The 19724-nt window shown below is 40.2% G+C and overlaps 2 protein-coding genes across 7 annotated transcripts in view; both read left to right on the top strand.

The window, feature by feature from the left end:
• The window catches only part of bltp3b (bridge-like lipid transfer protein family member 3B), a 37220-nt gene extending 34280 nt beyond the window's left edge, over positions 1 to 2940 (top strand). For all 3 annotated transcript variants that reach the window (XM_062064809.1, XM_062064808.1, XM_062064807.1), the window contains 3 exons: positions 1785 to 1893; positions 1999 to 2120; positions 2222 to 2940. In XM_062064809.1, coding sequence (XP_061920793.1) covers positions 1785 to 1893; positions 1999 to 2120; positions 2222 to 2353 — 363 coding nt within the window. In that variant the 3' untranslated portion in view covers positions 2354 to 2940. The remainder of the gene's footprint in view (positions 1 to 1784; positions 1894 to 1998; positions 2121 to 2221) is intronic.
• Positions 2941 to 3549: 609 nt separating this feature from the next.
• Positions 3550 to 19724, top strand: part of anks1b (ankyrin repeat and sterile alpha motif domain containing 1B) — a 227437-nt gene continuing 211262 nt past the window's right edge. For 2 of the 4 annotated variants that reach the window (XM_062064803.1, XM_062064801.1), the window contains exons 1-2: positions 4038 to 4304; positions 4389 to 4786. In XM_062064803.1, coding sequence (XP_061920787.1) covers positions 4656 to 4786 — 131 coding nt within the window. In that variant the 5' untranslated portion in view covers positions 4038 to 4304; positions 4389 to 4655. Of the gene's footprint in view, positions 3601 to 4034; positions 4305 to 4388; positions 4787 to 19724 lie in introns of those variants that run through there. The other 2 variants (XM_062064802.1, XM_062064805.1) reach the window with 2 other exon arrangements.

Below are 19724 nucleotides of genomic sequence, written 5' to 3'. Positions count from 1 at the left end.
ACATTTTTAAAAAGAACAGTGTTCTATAACCTCCCGGTATATCAAAACAAACAATACTGTGCTCATGAAGATGATCATAAATAACAATAGTCAACTATTTTACATTATAAAAAGAACAGCAGTGACATGGAGCCTTTAAGTGTATAAAACAAACAATATTGGTATTAATATTCTTTCAAGATGGCAGTAGTGTGATGTAATTTTTAATTAAATAGGCTCATGAAAAGGTAAAAACATATATTTGAAGACACATTTTTCTGTTTTTATTCATCATTAGTACCAACATTTCTGCCTTTTCTCATCACATTTTGCCTTTTTACTCCATGTTTACATTTTACTTCCACAAAGTGCCATAAAAAAAGAGTTGCGTTCAGCAAATGTCCCCCAGGCCACACTTTGCCGTCCTGGTGAAAAAAGGAAAGCACTGGTGTTCAAAGAGTTGCCAAACGACAGAAGAGTGTCTCTAAGGACTTATGGATGTCAAAAAGTTATAAGATGCACCCATCTGGAGGGGCTTGAGGTGGCGGATCTCAGCTCTCACTTTTGTGGCGAATGCTTGTAATTGATTAGCAAATAAACACAAGATACACCTCTATTTCACTTTCAATAATTTACAGTGCATCACAGATAGGTTCTGCTACGTCTTATTCTCTGGCAAAGCAGGTGGGAATGAGGTGTGTTGTGAAGCGGAGTTATGTCACATCTAAAGTTAGGCTACACTCACACACTTCCATTATCATTTATGAGCGAGGGCGAACCAGAGGCGCAAAATCCGCATTTGTGACAACATTCTACGAGTAAGTAAAGACAGAAGCACTGGATCTTTTTTTTTTAAACAGCAAGCATTCTTTTTAGGCATTAACTCAGTAATCACACGCCAAGAATTGACGCGGCTTGCCAAAGGAAAACTGTTGTACAGTATTCTGTACTAGGGTTATACGGTATACCGGTATTAGTATAGTACCAGGATCTTAATGAATCATATTCGGTACTATACCGCCTCTGAAAAGTAACCCCCCCCCATACTACTATGATTACATCGATATTTTTTGGCATCACAACATGGTTCGTTTTTTTAAAAATGTATATTATGCTTATAAACTTAGGAAATATGTCCCTGGACACATGAGGACTTTGAATATGACCAATGTATGATCTTGTAACTACTTGGTATCGGATTGATGCCCAAATTTGTGGTATCATCCAAAACTAATTTAAAGTATCAAACAACAGAAGAATAAGTGATTATTACATTTTAACAGAAGTGCAGATAGAACATGTTAAAAGAGAAAGTAAGCAGATATTAACAGTAAATGAACAAGTAGATTAATAATTCATTTTCTAACACTTGTCCTTGATAATGTTGACAAAATAATAGAATGATAAATGACACAATATGTTCCTGCATATGTCAGCAGACTAAATTAGGAGCCTTTGTTTGTTTACTTACTACTAAAAGACAAGTTGTCTTGTGTGTTTACTATTTTATTTAAGAACAATCTTGCAATAAGAAACATATGTTTAATGTACCCTAAGATTTTTTGTTAAAATAAAGCCAATAATGCAATTTTTTGTGGTCCCCTTTATTTAGAAAAGTATCGAAAAGTATCGGAATACATTTTGGTACCGGTATTGGAAAAAAACAGGTATCAATCTACTTTTTGCGGAAGTATCAATATGTTTTACAACCCTGCTTTCCTTGTTTTACTTCCTTCAGTGTTTTTTTGTTCACACTGTTGCATTCGTGCAGAATATTAGTTGATACTGTCAGTTTTGTTCCGCAGGACGACGGTCCGCGCGACAACCCCTCCGACCCGGAGCCGTCGCCCGTCAAGCTGCACGTGGACACGCTGGTCATCCACAGAAGAGACGACGGCGCCTTCTACATCGGAGGTGAGACACCCGCACGTCCATGTGGCGCCGCCAACCCCGTGAGCTGACTCACGGTTATTAGATAACCCCGCCCCCTTCTCTTCTTCTGTCGCCGTCCCCTCACAGCGGAGGCCAAGCACCGGAGCCCGAGTGAGGACAGCGCGCAGTGTTCGGTTCCTGAGGCTGCTGCAAATGGAACACTGAGCCAAACTCCGTCCGCTAGCCCTCGTCCATCCACGCGTGAAAACGTACATAAAAGTTCAATTTAAACATTCCATTTTTAGACCTAGAGATTGTTTTTTTCCTACACCGTAAGCACCTTACAGTTTTATTCTCTCTCCTCCCGCAGATGCTAACGGAGGAGAACGACTGCTTGAAGATGGAGTTGTCCCTAGCCAAGATGGTGTTGGCTGAAGTTCAAATGGAAAGAGACTCACTGCTCCACCAAATTAAGAGCCTCAACGGCACAAACACCAGCTAGCTAAGAGCTAGGAGCGGGATTGTAATTATTAATAAAGCAATGCAGTGCAGGCTGGGGGAAAAAACATTTTTTTTTACACTAAAAAGTGATGGGGACTTAAAGTTGCGGCCTCTCTTCTAACGACGAACAACAAGGAATCAAACGGAATCTTGAATGTCACATCTTCCTAGGAATGATCAGTTTTGCACTCTCAAACCTGAGACGCTGTGTGCTCTTCATAGTGGGCACTAGAATGTGAACACGGAGCTATTTTGGGGTTCTGCAGTGTTTCTGTTGAATGTGTGTGTGTGTGTGTGTGTGTGTGTGTGTGTGTGTCGGCAAGAACAAGCATTCCAAGAGGAATTTCTACGAATCGGTTTCAGCAAGTAAAAAAAACAAAACATTTCTACGTAGGTAATAACAAGCTTCTAGTGTGTCCTGTGCAGCACTTTGTGATACGGCAAGAGAAAGGAGACTTACACAGGTGTACACTGAAGCTCCACCCTTTTCATTCGTCCTTGTGGCGGCTGTCAAAAGCCTTCAGCTGTTCAAACGCCAAAACGTTTTTGTCCGTCAAAGCTGCTGAAATAATAATAAAAATGATCTAATTTAAACAAAGGCTTTTATTTTGGTTGGAAGCTTAGACGCTGACTGTACTGTATGCACATATAGGGCAGTGACATTTCCCAGCTGTTGATGATGTCATTGCGAGGCTGAGTACTGCTTTTTTTTTTACAGAGGAGACTACCCCAAAAGGGACAAGCGGTAGAAAATGGATGGATGGATGGACTGTTGCATCAATGGGTCAAAAGTCAAGACCAACAATCCAAACACATCCTATTGGCTTTGTTGCACATCTTTGATTATTTATTCTCATTCATATCACTGACCTTAATAATATGCTGTACCACAAATATATCTATATTTCTTTTAAAATGATGTTCTCAATTCAAAACAAACCCTAAATACTGTTTAAGATCTGCAGGAGCCTGTTGAAGCATCATCCAGCATGGTTCCACTGCGCATGCGCATTCCCTCCATTGATGAGCGTAAAGCTGCGACTGTGTTGATTTGCCTTTGTTTTTTTTTTGAAGGAATTGAACAAAAGGAATCGACTCTTGTGGCTGCTGGCTGAAAATCATCATCATCATCCTCATCCTCATCCTTTTCCACGCCCAGCCTCCAAAATGAAGCCGGGAAATAACGGCCAGTGCTTTCAAAATAAACGTCAGTTTTCGCAGCTCATGGCTAAACGCAGTCAAAATGGGGTAATACGCGTATCAATTATGTCATTTTTGTACTCCGCTGTATTATTTTAATTTGGAGTTTCTATGTGGTATTTTAACAAGGAATATGTGCGCAAACAGTATTGAGATTATTGTGAGCGTCTCATCTGTCAAACGTATAAACTAGCAAAGCGTACTTAAGCAGAACATGGCAAAATATGTTACAGTATGTATTTATCGTTGCTGTTGTCCCAGGCATAGAAAATCGGATTTGTTTTATTTTGAAAGCGGAAGCTAACGTCAAACATAAAACGACCAAAGCGTACTCCCAATGTGGCTGTAAAGTATAGTACAATATGACGAAATGTGTTTCAGTAATTGTTTATTTCTCGTACCCAAGCATAGAACATCCGGTTTTGTTTTATTTTAGGATGAAGCTAATTTAACTGCTTGAACTTTGCTGAATCATACGGTATTGTGAGCGTATCACCTGTCAAACGTATAAGTAATCATAACGTGTCTTTCCAGTAGAATATGACGAAATATGTTACATGATTATTTTTTTTCTCATTACTGTAGTCCCAAGCATAGAGTATCCGGTTATGTATTATTTTGAAAGCTCCTGCCGGAATCCAAGTGTTTTCTGCAAGTAAGCGTGACACCTGTCTGCACGCAGTGGCACCGGCCAGTGCGGAAGGTTCGGGGAGACAAACCGGATTAGGGCACCTCTACCTGGGGCAGAAAAGGTACCACCGCCCGGCCTGTCCATTACCCGGAGCGAATAAGAGAGGAAGCGGAAGGACTTTTATGTTTTTATTTTGTCTTCGCAGTGCTTCCCTTGAACCTGAAGGAGACACCGGGGGCTCCTCAAGCTTGACGCCAGCGAGCGGCGCGCGCCTACGGTGTGGAAGGAAGGAGGGTGCTGGCGGTGCCACAACACGGAGCACCTGGATGAGCGGCGAGTACCGGGAGCACCGCGGGGACGAAACGCTCTTTTTCTCGGATGCCTCAACGGTGAAGCAAGCGTGCACCAAGAGGGGTTGCTTTATGGAAGATTGTGGTCCTCTTCGGCCCGTCGTCGTGCACTTGTGTCCGGGATGGGGAAGGAGCAGGAGCTGCTGGAGGCCGCCCGCACTGGGAACGTGGCCGTGGTGGAGAAGCTGCTGAGCGGCAAGAGAGGCATCCTGGGCTCGGGCTCGGGTTCCATTCCGCTGCCCAACCTACTGAGGTAAGCTGGGTCTGGTTCTGGGAGCACTGCAGACAAACATGTCAATCACATTATGATCATTTCAAAAAGTTGGCTTTCATGTACATAAACCAAAATAAAGTTCCATGTTAGGTGGACATTGTGATGCGGCCATTGTGCTTTCATGTCTTGGATGACAACAGAACATTCGACCTGAACTAGAACCTCAAAGCCTGTTGAGGTGATTTGTCGTCCTCCTCCCGGCCCTGCGGCGTCTCCTCACCTTTGCAGGCCAGGTGATTAGGAGATGAAAGCGAGGCCCTCCAGAAAGCCCCCCTGGGCCGTAGGGACACTCCCAGACCCACCCTAGCGGCCCCAACTAGTCTGCTTTGGCCTTTCACGGTGGACGCTCCTTTTTGCATCGTCATATACACTTTATATTATTGTTGTTATGGTGCAATACTGCTTAACTTCTTTTTACACTTGTGGGCTATTCAATTGATGGCCTCAGACCAAGCCGCTGCTAACAAAAACAGCAATTATAATAGCAGTAAACATGATGTTTCATCATATTTATGGCAAAAGTACAAATGTTTGTCTATCTCTTTCAAAAAATTCATTTAAAAAAAAGAGCCGCTTTGAAATCATGAGCACTTTTCATGTCAGTTAGATTTATTGTAGAAATAGTTTATATATAAAAGTGACAAAATACAATCTAGGTAGCGATCTGTGCGCCAGCTGCTAAGTAACGATCGGCTCGGTAGGGGTCAGCATGGTAGTGATCAACTAGGTAGCGATTAGCGCGCCGGCATCTAGGTAGCGATTAGCCAATTAGGATAGAATAGAATTAGGGATGTCTGATAATGGCTTTTTGCCGATATCCGATATTCCGATATTCCGATATTGTCCAACTCTTAATTACCGATACCGATATATACAGTCGTGGATTTAACACATTATTATGCCTAATTTGGACAACCAGGTATGGTGAAGATAAGGTCCTTTTTAAAAAAAAATTATAAAATAAGATAAATTAATTAAAAATCTTGGTCAGCACGGTGGAAGAGGGGTTAGTGCGTCTGCCTCACAATACGAAGGTGCTGAGAAGTCTGGGGTTCAATCCCGGGCTCGGGATCTTTCTGTGTGGAGTTTGCATGTTCTCCCCGTGACTGCGTGGGTTCCCTCCGGGTACTCCGGCTTCCTCCCACCTCCAAAGACAAGCACCTGGGGATAGGTTGATTGGCAACACTAAATTGGCCCTAGTGTGTGAATGTGAGTGTGAATGTTGTCTGTCTATCTGTGTTGGCCCTGCGATGAGGTGGCGACTTGTCCAGGGTGTACCCCGCCTTCCGCCCGATTGTAGCTGAGATAGGCTCCAGCGACCCCGAAGGGAATAAGCGGTAGAAAATGGATGGATGGATGGCATTTTCTTGAATAAAAAAGAAAGTAAAACAATATAAAAACAGTCACATAGAAACTAGTAATTAATGAAAATGAGTAAAATTAACTGTTAAAGGTTAGTACTATTAGTGGACCAGCAGCACGCACAATCATGTGTGCTTACGGACTGTATCCCTTGCAGACTGTATTGATATATATAATGTAGGAACCAGAATATTAATAACAGAAAGAAACAACCCTTTTGTGTGAATGAGTGTAAATGGGGAGGGAGTTTTTTTTGGGTTGGTGCACTAATTGTAAGTGTATCTTGTGTTTTTTATGTTTATTTAATAAAAACATAAAAAAATAAACCGATACCGATAATTAAAAAAACGATACCGATAGTTTCCGATATTACATTTTAAAGCATTTATCGGCCGAATAGAACGCCTTTCATTGTCACTATACACAAGTACAATCAGATTAAAAGCAACTCCAGTATCAGTGCGACGGTCTACAAATATGCAAAAAATAGGAAGGAAAGAAAAATAAAAATAGTGCAAAAGGAGGTAAGGTGCACAGTCCAGTCCTGAGAACGAATGTTCTGAATGTGTTGTTTAAATATTATACTATAGAAAGAAGCATTCAGACTGTGGGTGGAAAGTAAAAAATGCACACAGAGAGGTGCTAAAGTAAACTATAAAATCAGTGCCTATGAGAGTTCACCGGGGTTATGGCTTTAGGGAAAAAACTGTTCTTGAGTCTGTTTGTCTTCGACCTGATGACCCTGTAGCGCCTTCCTGAGGGCAGCAAGTCAAACAGGTCAAAGCCAGGGTGAGAGCTGTCCTTGATGATGTTGGTAGCTCTGCTGAGGATCAACTAGGTAACAATCAACGAGGTAGAGATCAGTGCGCTAGCAACAAGTTAGCGATCTGCTCGCCAGCTGCTATAGGTACATTCGGCTAGGTAGCGATCAGCTAAGTAACGACCAACTAAATAGCGATTTGCGTGCTAGCCACTATGTAGCAATCAGCTTGGTAGGGATCTGCCCACCAGCTGCCGAGCAGTGATCGGCCAGGTCAGTGATTCTCAAATCTGTGGTACATCTAGTGCAGGGGTGTCAAACTCATTTTAGATCGGGGGCCACATGGGGAAAAATCTACTTCCAAGTGGGCCGGACTGGTAAAATCAGGGCACGATAACTTAAAAATAAAGAAAAGTGCAGATTGTTTTCTTTGTTTAAAAATAAAACAAGCACATTCTGAAAATTTACAAATCATAATGTTGTTCTTTTGTTTTGTTTTACACGTACATGTTGCGGTTAATAGTATTCTATCTTTATTTAATAATGTGATCATGTTCATCAGTCAACTCATTGGTGTTGATTTTCAATCTATTAAGATAAATTACAGGATGTTATTTATGTAGTTTACTCAAGATTTGCTCGACTGGTTCACGAACATCATGTGGTTTATTTTTATTTTTTTTACATATGTAGCATCATCTACAAAGATACAAATAATTGCTATTGTGACATCTAGTGGACACATGTAGGACAGCAGTTTCTTTCATAAAAAAAAAGTCGGCTCATTTTTATACTTAGCAAACTCGGATAAAACCTGTTCGCGGGCCGTATGTTTGACACCGCTGATCTAGTGGCTCCATCTCGTGGTACGCCGAAGAATCACTTAATTAAATATTCAAACACAGTGTTACTGTTCAAACTGTGTGTAATGTTACAGTGGCCAACAATAATTAAATATACTTGTTAAATAAATCTTATGCCTTGTTTTTAATTAATATTTAGGCCTACTACGCTACTGTATTTTAAAGGTGGTCACTATGCTGGCACTTGGAGAGTCAAGTGTTTTCTGGGGTGGTGCTTGGGGGGGGGGAAATTTGAGAACCACTGAGCTAAATATCAATATAATCGATATAAAACATACTTTGCCAGTTACTAGTTTTGTCGTTTGACATTTATTGTTGAAAAAAACAACACATTTTATAATGAATTTAAACACTTTAAAATGCTACTTAACTCTTGAGAAGATTCAAACAAGATAGCAAAAATAGGGATAATAGTGTAACAGCAGTGACTTGACCCCGGAACAGATTAATTCAATAATGATTATTTCCAGTGGGACAAAGTGTTCCAAACAGACTGTGTTGCAAATCGGATCTTTGTTTCAGGCTGAGGGTCTTTAGGTCCAGAACACATCGGGCCACACACGTGTTTTTGTGCAGGCGAATAGCAAACGCTCGCCTACTGGGAATCAATGCATAGTTCTCCCATCTTAAGGCCTCTGAGCCACTGGCAGCATTCCTGAGTCATGAGGTTCCTCTTTTCACTGAAGGGAAAGCACTAAAAAAAAAAACGTCAAGAGGGACTTGAACACACACGCACACGCACACACGTAAGCGTACATGCACACGCACAGAGGATGTAGAGAAGATGATCTGTTGGCTATGACGCGCTCACTTTGTGGCGTGGAAAATGGATACGGGATGATGTCACTGCTGTTTGGTAAAGGGACATTTCCTTCTCCTGAGGTGCATGACCGCACCGTGGAGCGCTGGGATTTGAACCCTCTCTTTCAACCATCATCTTATACTTTGCATTGAACGTCGACGCGTGATATGACAGGAAGTACTGGCCAATAGTGACATCACTGGTCTGGTGGCTAACCATTATCATTGGTAGCATCACTATAAGATACTGTTCTTTGGCAGTGTTTCTTAACCATAAGCCTATTGTTGGGCCGCCAAAAAAATATACCAGTTTCTCAGCTGTATTCCGTACAGGCGGTACTCAGTTGTAATACACCTTTTCACCACTTGTGGCAGTAATGACAATCAAAAAAAAGAAAAGTTTCTTAAGTGCAAAAATTATGACTAAAGTGGTGAAGCTGTATTTTTATTTTCACTTCAATTTATGTAAAAAACATATATTTATTGATATTATATATTATTAATTTTGTTAGAATTTGTCTATTTCAGCACGGTATAATTGTTCCCTTCTTATGCAGTATATTTGGTTAGTATTTATATTTCTAATCAGCCAGACCTACGCTTAAGGTTTATGTGGTAAAAAAAATAAAAAATCTTTGTGATTAACACATGCTTTCATATCATTTGACGAGGTTGTAAAGTGTAAGTATAATTAGATATTATTATTGACTATGATTCAAATCAAGAGTAAGACGACTAATTCAGTGTTCATATTTGAGTGGGCCCTTAGGTCAAAAAGGTTAAGAACTTTTCTATGGCAATGTTCACTGGAGAAAAAACAGCCTAGAGATTTAACGGTAAACGGTCATTTTTACAGTAGAAATAAATGAGCTACTGTTTTTCAATTTAAAGTTACGCACTGTAAAAAAATCAGTAGATTTTATTGTGAAAAATTGGCACCAACGATGGTCAACATTTTACTGTGAAAAACAGTGGTACTGTTTTTTTCCATTCAAAACAATGCACTGTAAAAAGCACCGTTGATTTTACGGTAAAAAAACAGAACAAAAGTGGCCGCTCACTCGCCAGAATTTTACTGTAAAAACCTGCGATGAGGTGGCGACTTGTCCAGGGTGTACCCCGCCTTCCGCCCGATTGTAGCTGAGATAGGCTCCAGCGCCCCCCGCGACCCTGAAGGGAATAAGCGGTAGAAAATGGATGGATGGAAAAACAGTGGTACCATTTTTTAATTTACAGTAAGGCACTGTAAAAAGCAACATGCATTTAACAGTAACATTCTGGTGACTGAGCTGCCAGTTTTTCACTGTGAAAACAACATAATTTTAAAACTCAGTTTAGCTAAGGTTTAGGTCGCAGTGTTGATGTTTTGCAGCCTCATTCATTAGCACGTCCTCACGCTTAAACGGAATGACTCATCACACGGCCGCGCTTCTCCCGTTCACGGGAAAGCCCGACGTGTTTTTTTTAGAAACTGTCTTTTATGTGATGCTTACTCGCCGTTCCCTCCTCCCCTGCAAACAAACAACCCTTTAAGTGACTCCCGAGAGGAGACGAGCGCTCGCACTCAAGCACCGCCTGCTTTAATTGCCGCTCTCGCAGGCGCGATCATGCTTTTTGTAAACACCCCCCCCCCCCATGCATAGATAAAACATGGGTGTCACAGTGGCCGCGGTCAAAGGTCAAATGCTAGGAATGCGAGCCAAAAGTGTGTGACCGTTGATTATTGTGCACTAGTGGAGAGGGGCCTGGATCTAAACGAGCTCATGCTAATACATCGTAAAAAAGTACTGTAAATGCCATGCTAGCCGCAGACGTCTCTTTTCGGACTGCACAAAGATGACGGGCCGTTATATTGGAAGCAGGAGAGAGGCTGATATCCCAAATTTGTTATGATTCAATTTAGGGCTGCAACTAACGATTAATTTGATAATCGATTAATCTGTCGATTATTACTTCGATTAATCGATTAATAATCGGATAAAAGAGACAAACTACATTTCTATCCTTTCCAGTATTTTATTGAAATAAAACAGCATACTGGCACCATACTTATTTTGATTATTGTTTCTCAGCTGTTTGTACATTATGCAGTTTATAAATAAAAGTTTATAAAAAATAAAAATAAATAAAAAAATAAATAAAAAATAATAATAATAATAATTGCCTCTGCGCATAGCATAGATCCAACGAATCGATGACTAAATTAATCGGCAACTATTTTTTATAATCGATTTTAATCGATTTAATCGATTAGTTGTTGCAGCCCTAATTCAATTGAAGTTGTCCCAAATAATCTTAAATGTCTTGTTCTTTTAACTCAAAAGCTGACAATACACATATTGAACCACTCGAAATCGACTTTTCACCTTTAGTTTTTGTTCCAGCTTCTTACGCCAACTTGTTTAAGTCACAGGACTGGAAGTAGCAGGAGTGAGTGTTAGTAAACATGTGAAATATAGCAACATGGCATTTATGCTAATAGCATGTTGACAGTGAGTCAATAGAACATAAAAAATAAATAAATCAGCAAGTGACATAAAAAAAATATTTAGGTAACAGGACTGAAAGTTATAGGCGTATGATTTTAGCATTTTGACAGTTATGAGTCAATAAAACAATTGTATTTAAAAAAACATCCATTTTCTACCACTTGTCCCTCTCGGGGTCGCGGGGGTTGCTGGAGCCTATCTCAGCTGCATTCGGGTGATAATTTAAAAAGTAATGTAGTTAACAGGAGGCCCTGCGATGAGGTGGCCACTTGTCCAGGGTGTACCCCGCCTTCCGCCCGATTGTAGCTGAGATAGGCTCCAGCGCCTCCCGCGACACTGAAGGGAATAAGCGGTAGAAAATGGATGGATGGATAGTTAACAGGACTGAAAGTAACAGGAATTAGTTTTAAGTGTAGAATTAGCAAACAGATATAATTTTTTGCTGTTAGTCAACAAAACATTGCATTTTAAAAAAAATCTGCAAATACATCCAACAATGATTCAGCTAATAGGAATGAAAGTAACAGGAGTGTGTTTTTAGCATACAATTAACAAACACATAGCAGTTATGCTAATAGGTTGTTGATTCTTATAAGTCAATAAAACATTGTATTTAAAACAATAAACTAATAGGTAAATATTTTTTGTAACATGATTGAAAGTAACAGGAGTATGATTTTTTTTAGCATAGAATTAGCTAACACATATAATTTATGCTAATAGCATATTATTGGTCAACAAAACATTGTATTTAAAAAACAAAAAACAAAACTAATAACTTATGGGTAACAGGACTTAAGAGTGTATTTTTAGCATATTATTAACAAACATATAGCATTAATGCTAATAACGTGTTGACACTTATGAGTGAACAAAATATTGTATTTAAAAAATAAACTAATTAAAAATAATAATTTAGGTAACAGGAATAAAAGTAAATAATTAACAAACACGTAGCATTTGTTTTACTAGCATATTATTAGTCAACAAGACATTGTATTTGGAATTTTTTTAGTAATAACTTAACAAATAATTTAGATAACAGGAGTGAATTTTTTTAGCATAGAATTAGCAAACACATAGCATTTATGCTAAGAACATACTATTAGTCGAATATATTGTATTTAAAAAAAACTGACTAATAACTTTAAAAAAGTATTTCAGTAACAGGAGTGAGTTATTAGCATATAGTTAACAAACACATAGCATTTATGCTGATAGCATTTTAGTAGTCTACAAAACATTGTATTTAGAATTTTTTTTAGTACCAACTTAAAAACATAATTTAAGTAACAGGACTGAAAGCATAGTATATATCTGTATCATGAATCAATTTAAGTGGACCCCGACTTAAACAAGTTGAAAAACTTATTCGGGTGTTACCATTTTAGTGGTCAATTGTACGGAATATGTACTTCACTGTGCAACCTACTAATAAAAGTCTCAATCAATCAATCAAAATAACAGGAGTTATTTTTTTTTAGCTTGGAATTAGCAAATATTTTTTTTAGTAATAACTTAAAACATAATTTAGATAACAGGAGTGATTTTTTTTTTTAGCATAGAATTAGCAAACACATAGCATTTATGCTAATAACATATTATTAGTCGAATACATTGTATTTAAAAATCTAACTATTAACTTTTAAAAAGTATTTCAGTAACAGGAGTGAGTTATTATCATATAATTAACAAACACATATCATTTATGCAAATAGCATATTATTAGTCAACAAAACGTAGTATTTAGAATGTTTTTAGTACCAACTTGAAAACATAATTTGGGTAACAAGACTGAAAGTAACAGGCGTGAGGTTTTTTTTGCTTAGAAGTAGCAAACATTTTTTTAGTAATAACTTAAAAAATAATTTAAATAACAGGAGTGAATTTTTTTTTAGCATATAATTAGCAAACACATAGCATCAATGCTAATAACATAGTATTAGTGGAATACATTGTATTTAAAAAAAAACTAACTACCGGTAATCACTTGAAAAAAGTATTTCACTAACAGGAGGGAGTTATTAGCATATAATTAACAAACACGTAGCATTTATGCTAATAGCATAATAATAGTCAACAAAACATTGTATTTAGAATTATTTTAGGACCAACTTAAAAACATAATTTAAGTACAAGACTGAAAGCAACAGGCGTGAGGCTTTTTTGCTTAGGATTTGCAGACATTTATTTAGTAATAACTTAAAAAATAATTTAGATAACAGGAGTGATTTTTTTTTTAGCATAGTTAGCAAACACATAGCATTAATGCTAATGACATATTATTAGTCAAAAACATTGTATTTACAAAAACAAACTAATAACTTAAAACAATATTTAGGTATCAGGAGTGAGTTTTTAGCATATAGTTAACAAACACAATATTTATGCTAATAGCATATTATGAGTCATCAAAATATTTTATTTAAAATAATTTATTAACGGGACGGTGTCGATATAGTTTTCAAACTAATGAACAACAACATTTTAAACACATTAAGAGGTTGATGTAGCAGACACTTCTGTTTGCTGCCATCTTGCGTGCAGTTCAACATTGGGAGGTTTTCTACAGCCGCAGATTTTAATGTTTTTTTTGACTAATGTGAGACCAGCCTGATTGACGGACGGCACGACTTGACGAGACGCCGCCACACCGGACACATACGCGAAACGCCACTCGCCCGGACAGCCGTCGCGATAACGCCGACGGTCCCCGCCATACGAGCCTCGTCAGGTGAACTCATCACCGCGCTTCTCGCAGCGCCTCAGGTCGTAAAATGAAAGGTTTACGCTCCAGACGGCCGTGTTGGTGATTGATTGACGATGCCCTCGCCGCCACTGAGGCCGCTACCAGGAAGTGAATTACCTTGAGCTGACAGCGTCACTCAGCATTGACACGCACGTGCACACGCGATGTGCACGTGCGTGTGCACACGCACGTGCACACTTGCTCCAATGAAGTTAAGGACAGTTTTGCGAGAAAATACTGGAAAGCGTTTTCAAGGCGCTTTCGCAGTCGTGAAATATGAGCGAAATTAATCTTTTTTTAAAAAGAGACATCAAATATTCATCGGCTCCTTAACTGCCGAATGAAAAATGGAGCATAAATCATCTTCACTCGTGCACGTTGGTGTTTTTCCTCCATTTTGCGGCAGTGAAAGCGGAGCGTAGCGTTATGGGGCGTGAAAAAAAATATTTATATCAACAACAAAGGGATTGTTGTTATTTAGATCAACTTGTCCCACAGCTTCTATCCTCAAAGGAACGATGCTAAACGGGTATGATACACTGGTCAGCAATTATCGTGAGAGACGTAATGTTTGTGTCCGTGGGGGTTGTGTTCGTTTTTTGTCAGACCTTCTGGGGGTAATTCAGGGTCATCTTGTTTGCTGCCTAAACGGGCCGCTGCATAGATTAAAATCCATCCATCGATCCATCCAACCATCTTCTTCCGCTTATCCGAGGTTGGGTCGCGGGGGCAGCAGCCCAAGCAGGGAAGCCCAGACTTCCCTCTCCCCAGCCACTTCGTCCAGCTCCTCCCGGGGGATCCCGAGGCGTTCCCAGGCCAGCCGGGAGACATAGTCTTCCCAACGTGTCCTGGGTCTTCCCCGTGGCCTCCTACCGGTCGGACGTGCCCTAAACACCTCCCTAGGGAGGCGTTCGGGTGGCATCCTGACCAGATGCCCGAACCACCTCATCTGGCTCCTCTCGATGTGGAGGAGCAGCGGCTTTACTTTGAGCTCCCCCCGGATGGCAGAGCTTCTCACCCTATCTCTAAGGGAGAGCCCCGCCACCCGGCGGAGGAAACTCATTTCGGCCGCTTGTACCCGTGATCTTGTCCTTTCGGTCATAACCCAAAGCTCATGACCATAGGTGAGGATGGGAACGTAGATTAGATAGATTAAAATCAGTTGTTTTTAATTTGATGTACTGTGTACTCATATTTCCCATCAAGAAGGCTGCACAGTGTTTGGTTACATACTGATTTCATTGTGACAATGCACGCTTTTCCATAGTACCGCTACCCGTCTATACTACGGATGCTTATGTACTGTTATGTCAGGTGCATTTGTCCTTTCCTCGCTGCCTGACTCAATGGGGAACTCTTGAGCTAGCAAATGTAGCAGCCCTCTTTTTCCAACACAACACTAAATGGGCGTGATAAAAGCAGACCTGCAGAGGTAAACTCATGTGTCGCTGCCTAAACGAGCTGCTGGGCAGATCAATAATGGGTGTTTTTTCCCCCCCAATCTAGCAAACTGACTGTTATCAGGCTCATATTTCTCGTTAGGAAACTAGGCAAGACTTTTTCTTTTTTCTTACACCTCATACCCGACTGTTTTATTCATTTTGTGTGTGAAAAGGGATGCTTTCCTTACTACCTTACTTACTCTACAGAGGCTCCTCTGTTATTTGTCAGGTGTATGTGTCCCATTGTAGCTCTCTACAAAGACATTTTCAGTCCTCACTGGCTTCTGACTCGACGGGTCGGACTTCCCAAGTTAGCATTATTGAGCTATGTTGGATATTTTGTACCCCAATCTAGTAGACTGACAGGTGTAAGGCTCATATTTCTAGTTAGGAAATCACGAGGCCACACCTGCTTTTGTTTTCTTCCACCTCATACCCGACTAATTCCTATATTTTTTTAAAGTGAAAAATCATGATCGTGAGAGAAGTAATGTTTGTGTCCGTGGGGGTTGTGTACGTTTCTTGTCAGACCCTCTGGGGGTAATTCAGGGTCATCTTGTTTGCTGCCTAAACGGGCTGCTGCATAGATTAAAATCAGTTGTTTTTAATTTGATGTACTGTGTACTCATATTTCCCATCAAGAAGGCTGCACAGTGTTTTGTTACATACTGATTTCATTGTGACAATGCACGCTTTTTCATAGTACCGCTACCCGTCTATACTACGGATGCTTATGTACTGTTATGTCAGGCGCATTTGTCCTTTCCTCACTGCCTGACTCAATGGGGAACTCCTGAGTTAGCATTATTGAGCTAGCAAATGTGGCAGCCCTCTTTTTCCAACACAACACTAAATGGGCATGATAAAAGCAGACCTGCAGAGGTAAACTCATGTGTCGCTGCTTAAACGAGCTGCTGGGCAGATCAATAATGGGTGTTTTTTCCCCCCCAATCTAGCAAACTGACTGTTATCAGGCTCATATTTCTCGTTAGGAAACTAGGCAAGACTTTTTCTTTTTTCTTACACCTCATACCCGACTGTTTTATTCATTTTGTGTGTGAAAAAGGATGCTTTCCTTACTACCTTACTTACTCTACAGAGGCTCCTCTGTTATTTGTCAGGTGTATGTGTCCCATTGTAGCTCTCTACAAAGACATTTTCAGTCCTCACTGGCTTCTGACTCGACGGGTCGGACTTCCCAAGTTAGCATTATTGAGCTATAATGGATATTTTGTACCCCAATCTAGTAGACTGACAGGTGTAAGGCTCATATTTCTAGTTAGGAAATCACAAGGCCACACCTGCTTTTGTTTTCTTCCACCTCATACCCGACTAATTCCTATATATTTTTAAAGTGAAAAATCATGATCGTGAGAGAAGTAATGTTTGTGTCCGTGGGGGTTGTGTACGTTTCTTGTCAGACCTTCTGGGGGTAATTCAGTGTCATCTTGTTTGCTGCCTAAACGGGCTGCTGCATAGATTAAAATCAGTTGTTTTTAATTTGATGTACTGTGTACTCATATTTCCCATCAAGAAGGCTGCACAGTGTTTTGTTACATACTGATTTCATTGTGACAATGCACGCTTTTCCATAGTACCGCTACCCGTCTATACTACGGATGCTTATGTACTGTTATGTCAGGTGCATTTGTCCTTTCCTCGCTGCCTGACTCAATGGGGAACTCTTAAGCTAGCAAATGTAGCAGCCCTCTTTTTCCAACACAACACTAAATGGGCGTGATAAAAGCAGACCTGCAGAGGTAAACTCATGTGTCGCTGCCTAAACGAGCTGCTGGGCAGATCAATAATGGGTGTTTATTCCCCCCCAATCTAGCAAACTGACTGTTATCAGGCTCATATTTCTCGTTAGGAAACTAGGCAAGACTTTTTCTTTTTTCTTACACCTCATACCCGACTGTTTTATTCATTTTGTGTGTGAAAAGGGATGCTTTCCTTACTACCTTACTTACTCTACAGAGGCTCCTCTGTTATTTGTCAGGTGTATGTGTCCCATTGTAGCTCTCTACAAAGACATTTTCAGTCCTCACTGGCTTCTGACTCGACGGGTCGGACTTCCCAAGTTAGCATTATTGAGCTATATTGGATATTTTGTTCCCCAATCTAGTAGACTGACAGGTGTAAGGCTCATATTTCTAGTTAGAAAATCACGAGGCCACACCTGCTTTTGTTTTCTTCCACCTCATACCCGACTAATTCCTATATATTTTTAAAGTGAAAAATCATGATCGTGAGAGAAGTAATGTTTGTGTCCGTGGGGGTTGTGTACGTTTCTTGTCAGACCTTCTGGGGGTAATTCAGGGTCATCTTGTTTGCTGCCTAAACGGGCTGCTGCATAGATTAAAATCAGTTGTTTTTAATTTGATGTACTGTGTACTCATATTTCCCATCAAGAAGGCTGCACAGTGTTTTGTTACATACTGATTTCATTGTGACAATGCACGCTTTTTCATAGTACCGCTACCCGTCTATACTACGGATGCTTATGTACTGTTATGTCAGGTGCATTTGTCCTTTCCTCACTGCCTGACTCAATGGGGAACTCCTGAGTTAGCATTATTGAGCTAGCAAATGTGGCAGCCCTCTTTTTCCAACACGACACTAAATGGGCGTGATAAAAGCAGACCTGCAGAGGTAAACTCATGTGTCGCTGCCTAAACGAGCTGCTGGGCAGATCAATAATGGGTGTTTTTTCCCCCCCAATCTAGCAAACTGACTGTTATCAGGCTCATATTTCTCGTTAGGAAACTAGGCAAGACTTTTTCTTTTTTCTTACACCTCATACCCGACTGTTTTATTCATTTTGTGTGTGAAAAGGGATGCTTTCCTTACTACCTTACTTACTCTACAGAGGCTCCTCTGTTATTTGTCAGGTGTATGTGTCCCATTGTAGCTCTCTACAAAGACATTTTCAGTCCTCACTGGCTTCTGACTCGACGGGTTGGACTTCCCAAGTTAGCATTATTGAGCTATATTGGATATTTTGTTCCCCAATCTAGTAGACTGACAGGTGTAAGGCTCATATTTCTAGTTAGGAAATCACGAGGCCACACCTGCTTTTGTTTTCTTCCACCTCATACTTGACTAATTCCTATATTTTTTTAAAGTGAAAAATCATGATCGTGAGAGAAGTAATGTTTGTGTCCGTGGGGGTTGTGTACGTTTCTTGTCAGACCTTCTGGGGGTAATTCAGGGTCATCTTGTTTGCTGCCTAAACGGGCTGCTGCATAGATTAAAATCAGTTGTTTTTAATTTGATGTACTGTGTACTCATATTTCCCATCAAGAAGGCTGCACAGTGTTTTGTTACATACTGATTTCATTGTGACAATGCACGCTTTTTCATAGTACCGCTACCCGTCTATACTACGGATGCTTATGTACTGTTATGTCAGGCGCATTTGTCCTTTCCTCACTGCCTGACTCAATGGGGAACTCCTGAGTTAGCATTATTGAGCTAGCAAATGTGGCAGCCCTCTTTTTCCAACACAACACTAAATGGGCATGATAAAAGCAGACCTGCAGAGGTAAACTCATGTGTCGCTGCTTAAACGAGCTGCTGGGCAGATCAATAATGGGTGTTTTTTCCCCCCCAATCTAGCAAACTGACTGTTATCAGGCTCATATTTCTCGTTAGGAAACTAGGCAAGACTTTTCTTTTTTCTTACACCTTTTTTCTTACACCTCATACCCGACTGTTTTATTCATTTTGTGTGTAAAAAAGGATGCTTTCCTTACTACCTTACTTACTCTACAGAGGCTCCTCTGTTATTTGTCAGGTGTATGTGTCCCATTGTAGCTCTCTACAAAGACATTTTCAGTCCTCACTGGCTTCTGACTCGACGGGTTGGACTTCCCAAGTTAGCATTATTGAGCTATATTGGATATTTTGTTCCCCAATCTAGTAGACTGACAGGTGTAAGGCTCATATTTCTAGTTAGAAAATCACGAGGCCACACCTGCTTTTGTTTTCTTCCACCTCATACCCGACTAATTCCTATATTTTTTTAAAGTGAAAAATCCTTCCTATTAATGCTCATGTACTGCTGTGTGTCAGGTCTATTCGTCCATTCGCAGCACTCTATAAAGACTTCCTCTCTGCCACCTGACTTAACGGGGGGCAAGCTCTTGGGTAAGCATTATTGAGCTAGCCCCCTTTTTCCAACAAATGACACCCAAATGTGCATGATAAAGCAGACCTGCAGAGGTAAATTTACGCGTCGCTGCTTTAACTGGCTGCTGTTTTTCCTCCCCTAATCTTGTGGACTGACTGTTGTCATGCTCATATTTCTTGTTAGGAAATCACTAGGTGAGACCTGCTTTTGTTTACTTCCACCTCATACCCGACTGATTTATGTATTTGTTTATTTTTTTGAGGTGAAAAAGCATTGTTTCCTTACTACAGCTGCTAATGCTCATACTGTCACGTGTCAG

The sequence above is a fragment of the Entelurus aequoreus genome, linkage group LG12 (genome assembly GCF_033978785.1).
Source record: "Entelurus aequoreus isolate RoL-2023_Sb linkage group LG12, RoL_Eaeq_v1.1, whole genome shotgun sequence".
In the NCBI taxonomy this organism is placed as follows: Eukaryota; Metazoa; Chordata; class Actinopteri; order Syngnathiformes; family Syngnathidae; genus Entelurus; species Entelurus aequoreus.
The sequence above is the reverse complement of the archived record's forward strand: the minus strand, read 5'-3'. Positions and strand labels throughout refer to the sequence as shown.